The following is an 11,949-nucleotide window of genomic DNA, read 5'->3' on the forward strand; positions in this document are numbered from 1 at the left end:
ACGAGAACTGAGAAGGAATTTGTGTGCGTGACCTCCTTTCCTGGCCACAACAGAGTGGGCAGAGTGCTTGGATTGAGTGGTCGTTGCAAAGCACTCAGCCATCCATCGACCAACGGCCATCGATCTGCGAATTCCAATGACTCACAAGCTGCTCGGTATGCAAGTTGCAACCCACATACATGGAAACGTGACTGCTGTGTGTGCAAACAAGTCCATATATAGACACTGACAGGAAGGCGTGTCACTGTAATTACTGGTTAATGTAAGTATTGTCCACAAATTAAAACCTGTGTGTGGTTCAGAAGATGTAAACAGTCGTCTGAAGTCGAGAGATGAAAACCCACATTAGAAACAAAAGCGAACTGACTTGATATTTAGTTTCACCCCCCCCCCCCCATTTTACAGTTTGATGCTTTTACTTTAATTAGAATAATATATGCACACATTCACCTACAAATCAAATCATTGCTTGAAATGAAACTGATGGGACTCCAAATTTCTACACTAAATAAAAGATAATAGATACGAGAAGATCCGGCTGCCCCAGAAACCACAACAAATGGGGAGCGTGAGCAGAAACAAAGAGCAACACTATTATCAATAGCTACTATATGTGTAGCAGTCAGTAACTCTGAAGTGTAGACGAGAAGAAAAAAAGAAAAAAGAACTGGAGCAGAATTTGCCTTCGCTCCCACCTCGATCAACACAAAATACAAAGTACTATATTGCACTATTTGTGCTGTCGCCACTCAAATTCCTCCTACCTCAAGAACTGTCTTGACAATCATTTAATGTGAAAATCTCAATGCTTATTTGGGGATGCCGTCTTAAATTATACATCCTATTTAATACGGTCTCAAGTTACAGTTATTGTCATCAACTTTGATTCTTCCACGCATAACGTTAGCTTTCCTGCTAATAGCCGAGCCACGATAGGTTAGATTTATCTCCCGTTGAAGGTCGCACCTTTAGTGCGTTCTTTTTACTGGCGTACCAAACATTCCTTTCATTTTTTTAAAGAACAATTTGGGATGTGTTTTCCAGGTTATAAACCCTCCGGTATTATTGTAGAAAACTTGAGATTCGATGAAAAAACCCTGAGAAAATATAATTGAATAGTTCTTAAACGTGCTTATGTTTCCAAAGGTATGGCGTGAGGTGTATCTTTGAAATGACTGAGCTCAGAGCCGAAGAATGAGCGCTGCAACCAAAATATTAGACTTTAAATGGAATAAATCTGAAAAAATAGTCAATAAAAACAAAACAAAACACTCATTGTAAATCTATTCAATTGCAATAAAAAGATAGAAATATAACTAAAGAGCCACATACCATCATCACTGTGTAGTCGTACAAAGGTTTAATTAAAGATCGCACAGCACACGGGGACACAAATATAAACAGATCATTGAGGTTTTTAATAATCATCAACACATTTATGTACAAAGCAAGCAATGTCATATTCAGATGACCAAAAAAATGAATCATAAAATGCGATTTCTTAATTTTTTTTTTTCTTCTGTTGTTAAAATAGCTAAAGATTACCTCAGGGAATTCCACGTTCAAACAATTTGGGTAGCGAATCAGTATAGTTACACTCCCTCACCCATTACCTTCCATAGTAAACAGCCCTGGGTGTGTGTTTGGGGGGGGGGGGGGGGGGGGGGTTCCCAGAATGTTTCCCAGTCAAATGGGCCGAATGAGGGTAATTCTTACCCCGATGTAGCTCAACTGAAATACCTTACAACGCATTCTGAATGATGTTTTGGCGAGAGATGTGACAGAGTGCTGTTCAAAAGAAAAGCATCCTTGACGTGAACCTGATTGTCCGATACACAAATGCGACAAGCTAGAAAGCGCTCACCTCTATCACCACTACAAACAGCTTTGCATCCATTTTTTCCCCTCCACTTGTGCCTTTGGGAAAAAAAAAAAAAAAAAAAAAGCGCCTCATTTCAATTTGCGGCCAAGATTTTCAAAAAAAAAAACCTCAACCGTTTTGTTTTGATAGAATTGTCAACACTTTGCACTTCACCATCAGTTATTTCCCAGCACATATTCATCCTTCGCTGTCTGTGCATATTACACGCTAATTTCTCGCAAGACACAACAATGGATCATCAAGTAGTGGTGCTAAAGCTGTGGTAGATAAAATGTACAGTTCATTTTAAAACCACCCTTTTTGGATAGAAGCCGTAATTTAAGTCCAGGTTCAGATGTCTTTAGATGCCATTTAACATAGAGGGAATGGTAATCACAGCCAGGGCAGTGCTAACTGAACATCCAAGTTTTGTGAGGAGAGATGATGCTTTTTTTTTGGTTGTTTTTTTTGTTGTTGTTTATCATCGCCAAAACTCAACCAATTAAAATTTAATCATACTGATCAGACACCCCATTCCAAGATTCATAACAAGTGGTCTCCTTCGCACATTGACCAAAACTTAATCTGTATTATTTGTTTAAAAAACTAGGAAGGAACTAAATATAACCAAGGGAATACAGCAGAACAAGGAAGCAGTGTCCACTTAACACAATTCTTTAAGAAAGCATAAAAGTAAAACAAATTTAGACAATCTAATCTTTTACAAAACACTTACTAGTTAGTTTGGTTTGTTTCCTCTTGAGTTTTTACAACAGTGACCTGCTTGAATGACCAGCAGCACTGAGGGGTTGGAGGTGAAAGTCACTATATACACACACACACACACACTTTACAGTCACACAACTGAGCACACAAGTCAGCGTGCCCAGTTTTCTCAGTGGTCTCATAGGTGACAGTTAACTAGTCTCTCACTCTCTCACACAGACAGAAGCACACTGGGGAGCTGCGCAAAGGTGATGGGGGAGGTGGGGGGGTTGGTGCCGCTACTCTATATTTTAAACCCGACAACAAGGGTTCTCTTCGTCCTCAGGCTCAGTCACGTCATCTGGCTTCAAACAGGAACTGCAGGAAGGTACATCCTCCTGAGAAGCATTTTCACATTCCAATGAGTTGATTTGTACAGATTAAGTGAGTTCAAACATTTTGTCTAATTAGCCTCTGTAAATTACTGGCCACAGTATCAGTGAATGCCTGCAGAGAGCGTTAACTTTCATGAGAATTACACCGAATCTGTGTAATAAGCGGAGGGACTGGACTGCACACATGAAACAAGGGATATAACTGTTAGAAATGGGCAAAAAAACAACAACAAAAAAAGGTGCCACTGTCTGTGTCACTGGCTTCAATTTAAACCTCAGTCAATGAAACAAAAGTGGCTGAATTCCAAGCAGTGATTAACAGTGTCCAACTAGACTGGGAGCTTGTGACGCATCTGAATGGAAATGATTTTCTTTTCTGGAAGTAGAAACGATGAATTGTCTTGGATGCCAGGATAGAAGTAGGTAAAGTTAAGCATTTTTGCCAAAATGTAGGGGGATCCAGGCAAAAACGTGAATCCCTTTTTTTTTTTTTGTTAGGTGCAACCCAGCATCCACATTTACAAGCAGGTTTGACCTTTGAACATTCAAACTGACTTGAAGGACGTTCATAACTGGTGGAAAAATCTCCCTTTAATGCAAACAGACATGGCTTATACTGATGGGTTTGTGGACCCATTGTGTACCGTCAGTATTGAGAATGACGTTCAAAAGCTGTCGACAAAAAATGTGGAGTTCTATGTTACAGTGCCACCATCTGGTGTGATATTATTTTGGTCACAGTTGTGGGTGAGAGTAACAGCCTTTCTAGACTTTGTGGCTGTGATGATTAAAGATAATTGGACGGCAAAAACAGCATAAGAGTGAGGCTTTGCTGCTTGGAGCCTTAAATATCATGACAGATACTGGAAGAATGGATGAAATGTACAGCAGTCATAACACTGTAACAGGCCGTACTGAATATTTCATATGTGAGCGCGTTAAACAGAACAGCAAGAGAACGAGGGAGGGATTAACTATTCCTCGATGCTGAAGGTACTTAGGCAGATTTTTAGTTACTACGTTGTCAGCACAGATAAATTGAGTGTGTAGATGTGAAAAGACACATGTAATGGGGTTGCTAAATAATTAATACTCAAACATTGATGAGTTTGGAAGAAACAACTATGGTTTACCAAATGTGTTTAGTATTTATGAGTTAACAAACACTATACCGGTAACTGAATGAGGTGAAATTTAGACACAGGCTGTCAGAGACACGGCAGAGTAATAAAGAATGGTCAGTTTTACCCTGGAGACTTAGAATTCATCATCTGAAACGTGGGGTTTAGCGATGGACATCTCCTCCTTACTGTTTGCGATCATCTTACATTTCTAAAAAACAAAACAGAAAAACACGTTACTTAATTCGTCTGACGCAGTTATGAACACACTCACACACAAACACAGTCATCCCTGTTGACACTGATTACCTCAGTAAGCTCCTTAATGGTGTGTATGTTAGCTTGCTGAGTGACCTTCCTTTTTGCTTCTTCAATGTGGTCCAGATTCAGGGTTGGAGTTGGTGGGGCAAGACATGGGGGAGGCTTGTTAGTGATCGTTGGAAGAGGGGCTAGGGGAGGCATGGCCGCCAGGGCACCCATGTTGGTCAAAGCAGCCGTCATCGTAGCTGCCGTCATACTGGCCATAGCAGCGCTCATGGTGATGTTTGACATGCTGGGCATTCCTGGAATAGTGGGTAATCCCATTGGACCCATGTTGGGCATATTCGGCATGTTGGGCATCCCCATGCCCATCGGGAGAGGCAAAGGTAGGGGAAGGGAGAGGGGGGCAGGGGATGGAGTGGGCAGAGGAAGCTGGAGGATTGCTTTTGGCCGAAGACTCTCAGGAATTGGCACCCCAGCCTTGGCACACATGGCAGCTGCATTAGCCTTGGCTATCTCCAGTAACTGGTCCTTATCTGAGAAAGAAGAGAGACAGGGAGGGGTGACTCAACAGCACAGTATAAAAAGAGTAGTTAGAGAAGGAAGAAAACAATGAAATCAATATATAGCGCATTAAAGGAAAATCTAAAAACAGATCACACATCCAAACACAAGTGATACAACAACTGGTGGTGGCACTATAAAAGAGGGTTTTACCCAGCTCAGTGAGCCGTGGAGGAGTCTTGCTGGTGCTGCGTCGTGTCCGGGACCCTGAGCGCCGCTGTTTGCGGAGAATGAGAACTGGAGAGTGGCTTGGTTCCCTCTTCCACCTGTCCCGTCTGTCAAATGAACGACTGCGAAATACTGGGCGCCTCCCTCGACCTCTTGACCTAGATCTGCGTCTACGATCAGAGGAACGAGACCTGGATCGCCTGCTTCTGTCTCCTGACCTGGACCTCTTCTTCCGGCCTGTGGAGCGGCTCTTGGACCGCTTGCTCCTGTCTGTAGACTTCGATCGTCTCCTGCCCCGGGTGTTGGGAGAACGGGACCGTCTCTTGCGGGTAGGAGAGCGGGTCTTCGATCTGCGTGTCCTGGCTCGTGATTTGGAGCGTGAGCGCTTACGCCTTGTGCTAGAGCGAGAGGGACTGGACTTTCTCCGACGGGCAGGACTCCGAGTTTTTGACCTCCGCTTCTTCCTTTCAGATGGAGAAAGAGAATCCCTCTTCCTCACTGGAGTCTTGGACCTGAGTAGAACAAGCAGAAAGGCAGGAACACATTCACATTTCTGACCGCTTCACATGTTGTGTTTGGTACTTTCTGGCAAAGAGAAGCATATTTAGTACATCTTTTAATGATTCTTATGCAAGGTTCTTTTAGGAACACAAATTTGGATTCACAATGCAGTATGGGTTCATACAACACAAACCTTCGTCGAGGTGAAGATGTTGAGCGGGAAGGTTTCTTGCGATCTGTGGGTGAGCGTGACATCTGCTTCTTCTGTACTACTGGAGATGCTGAGCGTGAGGAACTTCTCTGGCTTTTGGATGCTAATTTAACTAGAGAGGAAGAACCTTCTTCTTCTTCATTTTCAGAGCCTTCAGAACATTCAGAACCATTTGCACCAGTGCCGGGCTCCCTGGAACCAGACCTGGACCTAGAAACATCTCTTTCATGGGATGTGCTGACAGGCTCTACCTGGTCTTTGTTGTGGATAATGGGATCAGGGGCTTGAGTCTGCTCTGGCAATATATCCATGGAGCTGCCAGCTTGGGGGCTGGAAGCATCTACTGAGGGCACGGGCCTCCATCCACCTACAGGGTACGTGTTAGAATAGGATACAGTATATTATTCAGTTATACGAGAACATAACACAGTACTCTTGAAGTACTACTGAGAAGATCACATGAGGAGCAGGATAGTAATGAATAATTCTAAAGAGTGACTAGTGAGGATAACTGACTTATCAATTCAATAAGAAGATGGGTAGAGAGTAGTTTTAATGTCACTGCCGTGACCGTGTAATACATCTCTACTCCATTTACAGAGTGACATTCAAAAGAAGAACCATGACACTTGAACACTTGGCATATACAACATGAGCAAAGAAGAAAGCTGTTGTCACCTGTTGTAGTTGAAACTGCTCCGCTTTCTTCCGCTGGCTTTCCACAAGGTGCTTGCTCTTCATTTGGAGGGGACAACACCTTCTCTTTAAGAGGTGAGGATGAAGTAGATCTGGCTGGGGACGAGCTATCAGACTGCCTATCACTTGACTCGGACCTAGACTTAGATCTGTTCAAGCCAGCAGAGACAGATTTTGACTTAGACCTTCTACCACTCTTCTTGGGAGATTTGGACCTCTTTTTGGCAGGTCGTGGCGAGTGTGATTTTGATCGGTGCCTTCGAGACAAAGAGCGGGATTTGGAGCGTTTGCCAGACCTCAGCGGGGAACGGTTTCTCCTCACAGGAGACCTAGAACGCCTTCTGATTGGAGACCTAGATTTAGACCGCCAACGGGAGGGAGGAGTTCTGGATTTGGTCCTTTTGTGGGGAGTCCTGGATCTAGAACGCCGATTACGCTTGGGGATGACAACAGAACGTGATCGAGTCCGCCTGCTCCTGCGGACAGACCTAGAGCGGGACCGGCGGGATCTGGGTGGTGGCGATCTTCTATGTCGGGACAAAGACCGACTCCTGGAGCGCCTACCAGTTGTACGCCTTGCTGGGGAACGTGACCGTGACCGCCGAAGAGGGCGTCTGGATCTTGAGCGAGAGCGATGTACTCTTTTAACAGAGCGAGACCGAGAACGTCTGCCACCTCCACGCCGTGGTGAGCGGGTCCGGGAGCGCCTTGGGCCTCCACGGGAACGTGACTCTGACCTTCGACTTCTCCTTGGAGATCGAGACAATGAGGGTGATCTGCGTCCACTGCGTCTGGGTGATCTTGATGTCTTTCTTTTAGGAGATGGGGGGCTTCTGTGTCGTTTTGGGGACACAGACAAGGAGCTTCTGTAGCGTTTAGGAGTCTTGGACTTCCTTGGAGACTTTACCACTTTCTTTTTGGGGCTAAGAGAACGAGAAGTGGACTGTGACCGACGGCTCCTTCTCTTAGGAGACTTAGGAGATGGGGGAAGAGACTTCTTGCTAGATGGAGGGGACTGAGAGCGAGACTGATGACTTTCCAGAGGAGTTGTGGACCGTTTTGCCTTTGAGGTTGACCTGGAGTTAGATCTTGACTGTTCTTTCATTGTGGCCTCTGGTGGATCATCAGATTGCTGATGACTGGGACTTGGCGGTGGGGACATACGATGACTTGACCCTGACCTCTTGATATCTGGGCCCCTGGAGGGGGAGGGAGACCTTGATGAAATGCGCTCCTTCACATTTGCCCCTTTGATTGAACTGGACTTATCTTTCAGGATGGGATCATCTCTTGGTGTTGTACCTTCCTGTTTAGGGATAATATCGGGGAGCTCTTGAGAATGGCTAAAGGCACCAACTCCAAGACCACCTTCTGTCTTAACCTTTACAGTTGTCATCTGTGTCGTCTCCTCCTGGTCTGGCAAGGTTAACCTGATATCTTTGTCTGATCCATTGGTATTACTGCTCTTCCCTCCATTGGGGGACAAATCCATATCAGAAATGTCTTCTTTCTTCACTCCAAGCACTTCAGGGCTCTGCAGGAGGCTGGGAACCCCCTTTTCATCCCCTCGCTTGCTTTTTGGTACCATTTTTGATACTTGGTCTTGCAGGTCTGATGCTGCAGCTGGAGAGAATTTGCCATCACCCATCCCTTTACCTCCTTCACCTTCAGACTCAGAACCTGAAGCTGAGCTGCTGTCAGATGCAGAGTGAGATGGGGATTTCTTTTCCTGCTTTTCATCTTTCTTTCTCTTCTTTTTCTTCTTCTTGGCAGCATGTCGTTTGTGTTTTTTGGATTTTGCATCTACCTCTGTGTCAACAGAATCTGAGAGGAAAAGGTTGTTGTTGTTGTTTTTTTAACATCTTGGAAATATACCTTTAAAGTGGAAATATGAATTGTGTTTGTGTGTGAACATTACCTACCTGTAATTACATCATTTTTACCCTCCTCCTTCTGGCCAACATGGTCTCCAGCTTTTGCAGCTGCTGCCAGCCTTGCACTTAAAAAAAAAGAAAGATAAGAAAAACCCAAGTAGGTCACCCCATCATTGCAGCCAATTACACTGAGCCTCTTATACGTCACAATGCAACTTATGTCAGTATATTTGGTTGTAAATGAATCACCCTAAAACCCACCAAGTAAAAATATATTCTGTAATGCAATGGCCTTACCATTAATAAATACATAAGTACTAACTGAAAAGGAAACTAATCAAATTGAATCAAAATGAAAAAAATGATAGACAGAAGTTGTGAAAAATTGCAACGACAGCAAAACAAACATAGAAACAAACAACTTCCAGTTAGTCTGCGGGTACCTGAGAGAGTCAGTAGAATTAAATTCTTCTCACCTGGCTCTTGTCATTCGGACAGGTTTGGGAGGAGGTGGTGGCTCTACATCCGATTCAGCACCAGATTCTGAGCTGCTGTCTTTTTCTCCCTTCCTCTTTCTCTTCTTCTTTTTGCTTTTGTGTTTTCTGTGCTTTTTGTTTTTCTTATGGGAAGGCTCATTTCCTTCCTTGGCATTTAAGTCATCTTTCTCAGGTGCCTCATCCTCACCTGCACAGGGCAACAAATACCTCACATTAGACAGCACTTTGCAAAATCCATACATCATTTAACAGAGTAAAAAAGTTACGTGATGTATGGCTATGATACAAAGAGCTGGCATTTGTGAGCTTTTCTCTTAAACAGTTCGGCATCCAAAATAGAGCTGCTTTTAGATGGAATACTCAGACTGAACCATGTAATGAGCAACAAATCCAATGGATTTAAATTATGTTTTCTTTGTTATTATCAGCATTAATAGCATCCAAATGTATGCAAAAGGACTCGACGCTTCTCTGAGAGATCAAAAATACAGCCGTAAAGTTGTTTAGCAAAAACAAAAGACCATGTTACTCACATCCAACCTTATTTCTTCTATGTAGTTTCTGGCCAACAATGAACTTACCCAGAATCACTAAAATCAAAACGTAAAAAGAAATATTTTTTAGTCCTGTACTCACCTGAGGGGATATCCACTGCACACTCCATATTTGCTGGTGCACCTGCTCTTGTTGAAAGGTCCCCTTAATGTCAGTCGTGGACACTTTGTTCACTCAACACTGGGGAAGAAATTCACACACCGTTACTTGAACATTCTTTTTTAAATGTCTCTCTTTTTTCTTTTTTTAATTCTGCGTGCTGTTAAACCACTGAGAATGCCACTATATTCCTTAAAAGTTACCATACAAGATAAAATAGTATAGCAACCTAAATAATAATGCTTTAAGACTGAGTACCTTATCTTTTTTCAGTTGCAGAAACACACGAGTGATTATACGAGACGCTTGCAAAGACTGAAAAGCTACCTGGTAGATTTTGGAATTCACCAGCTACAGTGACAGGTGTGCTGGATTACACAGCAGTGATAACACCATGTAAGAATAATGCACTACCACCTGGATCTTATCAAAAACTACCGAGTAGTGGTGTTCAGTGTACAGTTATCCCACAAGCCCAGCACAATATTCCTGTTTAAACTTAGGTTATGATTGACAAAGAGTTTCTTTATAACAAACACCCTCAATGCACCATGCTTCCAGTAATTTGAGAAACATGAAACAAAGCCTATCACCAGAGTCTAGAGTAGTTAGGTGTCGCAGAAAAGTGGTGTATAATAGGGTTCAGGAGTATAACATCAAATCAATTTTCATTTAGAGTTGAATAATCTCATAAAAAATTTTGATTGTTTATTGACACTCCAGTTGACTCACATGTTTAGTACGAATCACCATTCTTGTATCACTATTCACATTCCAATGGAAACACCTATTGATCTACTGCATATGATTTGCAGGCCGGAGTATTTCTGCAGCACCGCAAAACTTTATTTGTACAGCAAAGGATATATACTGATTACAATCAAATTATGATTAGTTGTTCAGCCCCATTGCCATAAGCTGTTAATCATGATTACCAAATGATTAATTGCCTAGCCCCAGTCTAAAGGCTCTCAAACCTTGCAGTTGAAGTGAGATAATTCAATTAAGACCATCAAGAACAGAATAACTTGATCCCACTCAAACAAAAAAAATGCTCTATACAAACTAGGTAGTGAATATCTACATGTAACTTAATGCACAATGTTGAAAGACGCTGTCTACATATGCTCAAATCAGAGTTACCTGTAAAGAGACTTCCTGATTTAAATGTGTACCTTGCTTATATCAAACATACTACGAGCATCCAGAAAACGAACGTTTTTTTTTAAATCAAATAATGCATACAAAACCCGAGCTGGATTGACGACAGTAGTTGTTCTACCATCGCATCACTAAAGTCTGCACTACCTTAACTTCGCAAACGTTACCGTATCGTGTGGCCATTACATGAGAAGTAACGTTACCCTACCCTTCTTCTGTTTATAACAATCGGTAACGAGAAGCCACAAGCAATGTTTAAAAATGTGTTTAGATTAAGGAACACGATTCCCTAAAAAAACCAAACAAACAATATTATATTACCTCGATTCCGTTTATGTGGAGCTAGCTAAGCTAGTGTGCCTTAGCGCTTCGCTTATTGCAAAAGCTAACAAATGTGCATTAACTGTTGTGGATTAAATGTTGCTAAGTAAGCTCTTCTTATCTTCTTATATCAACACGGAGTATTTCTTTGTACGTCAGCTAAATGCACTCACGAGTAATGGAAAGTTACAGCTGAGGAAAGTTTGGAGCAGCAACAAAGTGTTCAAACACATGCTAAGCAACTATCGCCGTCGGGCCTGCACTGCGATAGCTTGCCTTCATTCACCAACGGCCTCAGCTGACGATAGCTAGCTAAAGTCACTGTTAAGAAGAATATGACGTGGGGCGTCGTGTATTTAATGTAATGGAAATCGATAATCTCACTTGCCAGCAGAAAAAAAGGATTCAAAACAAACATGCTGCCAGCACGCCGCGGCCTCAGCGGCCATTCACTCACAACGCATCCAGCTAGGACATCACCGTTAGCTTAGATAGCACGTAGTTCTTCAATCACATAGTTTGCTAATACATTTAAGCTAGCTGCTACTCGCATCATCAACGTGTGTTGGTTCGTTCAACCCCTGCGATAGATAATACAAAACATATTTACCCAGCTTTTAATCGGTGGCTATAGTCCTTCCGTAGAAAATGGCAGCTGTCCTGAAATGTACGAAAGCAAACAATCGTTGAATATGCTCGCCGACAATGTTAGCTAACTAACTGATCCGCCATAATGGGAGAAGGCTATCCCAGCATGCCATGCTGCGCGGGTTGAACAGCAGCATCACTGTCTCCTAGGCAACTCCAAAGTCTATTAATTTTATTTTGTTTCAACTTTGTTTCTAGTTAACAGCTTTTATTTACAGCTTCAATGTCCTACTCACAGTTAAAAAAAAAGTAATTATTGTGCGATAAACCTGAGGTTTAACCTATACTTTAATGAAATCGTAATAAATAGA

General features: G+C 42.6%; 1 protein-coding gene across 1 annotated transcript; it reads right to left on the minus strand.

Annotated features, from left to right (window-relative positions):
* Nucleotides 1-1,927: 1,927 nt before the first annotated feature.
* On the minus strand, nucleotides 1,928-11,758 carry sona (SON DNA and RNA binding protein a). Its single transcript, XM_086219975.1, has 10 exons — nucleotides 11,601-11,758; nucleotides 9,491-9,589; nucleotides 8,834-9,041; nucleotides 8,406-8,482; nucleotides 6,466-8,307; nucleotides 5,770-6,154; nucleotides 5,061-5,587; nucleotides 4,392-4,879; nucleotides 4,210-4,293; nucleotides 1,928-2,964 (listed from the first exon to the last, which is right to left on the minus strand). The coding sequence occupies exons 2-9, from the start codon at nucleotides 9,516-9,518 to the stop codon at nucleotides 4,219-4,221; spliced, it is 3,630 nt and encodes a 1,209-aa protein (XP_086076101.1). The 5' UTR covers nucleotides 9,519-9,589; nucleotides 11,601-11,758; the 3' UTR covers nucleotides 1,928-2,964; nucleotides 4,210-4,218.
* Between the last annotated feature and the right edge of the window lie 191 nt (nucleotides 11,759-11,949).

The sequence above is a fragment of the Aulostomus chinensis genome, chromosome 12 (assembly GCF_037954235.1).
Source record: "Aulostomus chinensis isolate RoL2024-O1b breed Wild chromosome 12, RoL_Achi_v1.0, whole genome shotgun sequence".
Classification (NCBI taxonomy): domain Eukaryota; kingdom Metazoa; phylum Chordata; class Actinopteri; order Syngnathiformes; family Aulostomidae; genus Aulostomus; species Aulostomus chinensis.

Excerpts from the sequence above, each read along its gene's own strand:
- sona (XM_086219975.1), bottom strand. The coding sequence starts at position 9,518 with ATGGAGTGTGCAGTGGATATCCCCTCAG. Across the intron at positions 4,880-5,060 it reads TCCACGGCTCACTGAGCTGG|ATAAGGACCAGTTACTGGAG; the intron begins GTAAAACCCTCT and ends CTTCTTTCTCAG. Across the intron at positions 4,294-4,391 it reads CCATTAAGGAGCTTACTGAG|AAATGTAAGATGATCGCAAA; the intron begins GTAATCAGTGTC and ends TTTGTTTTTTAG.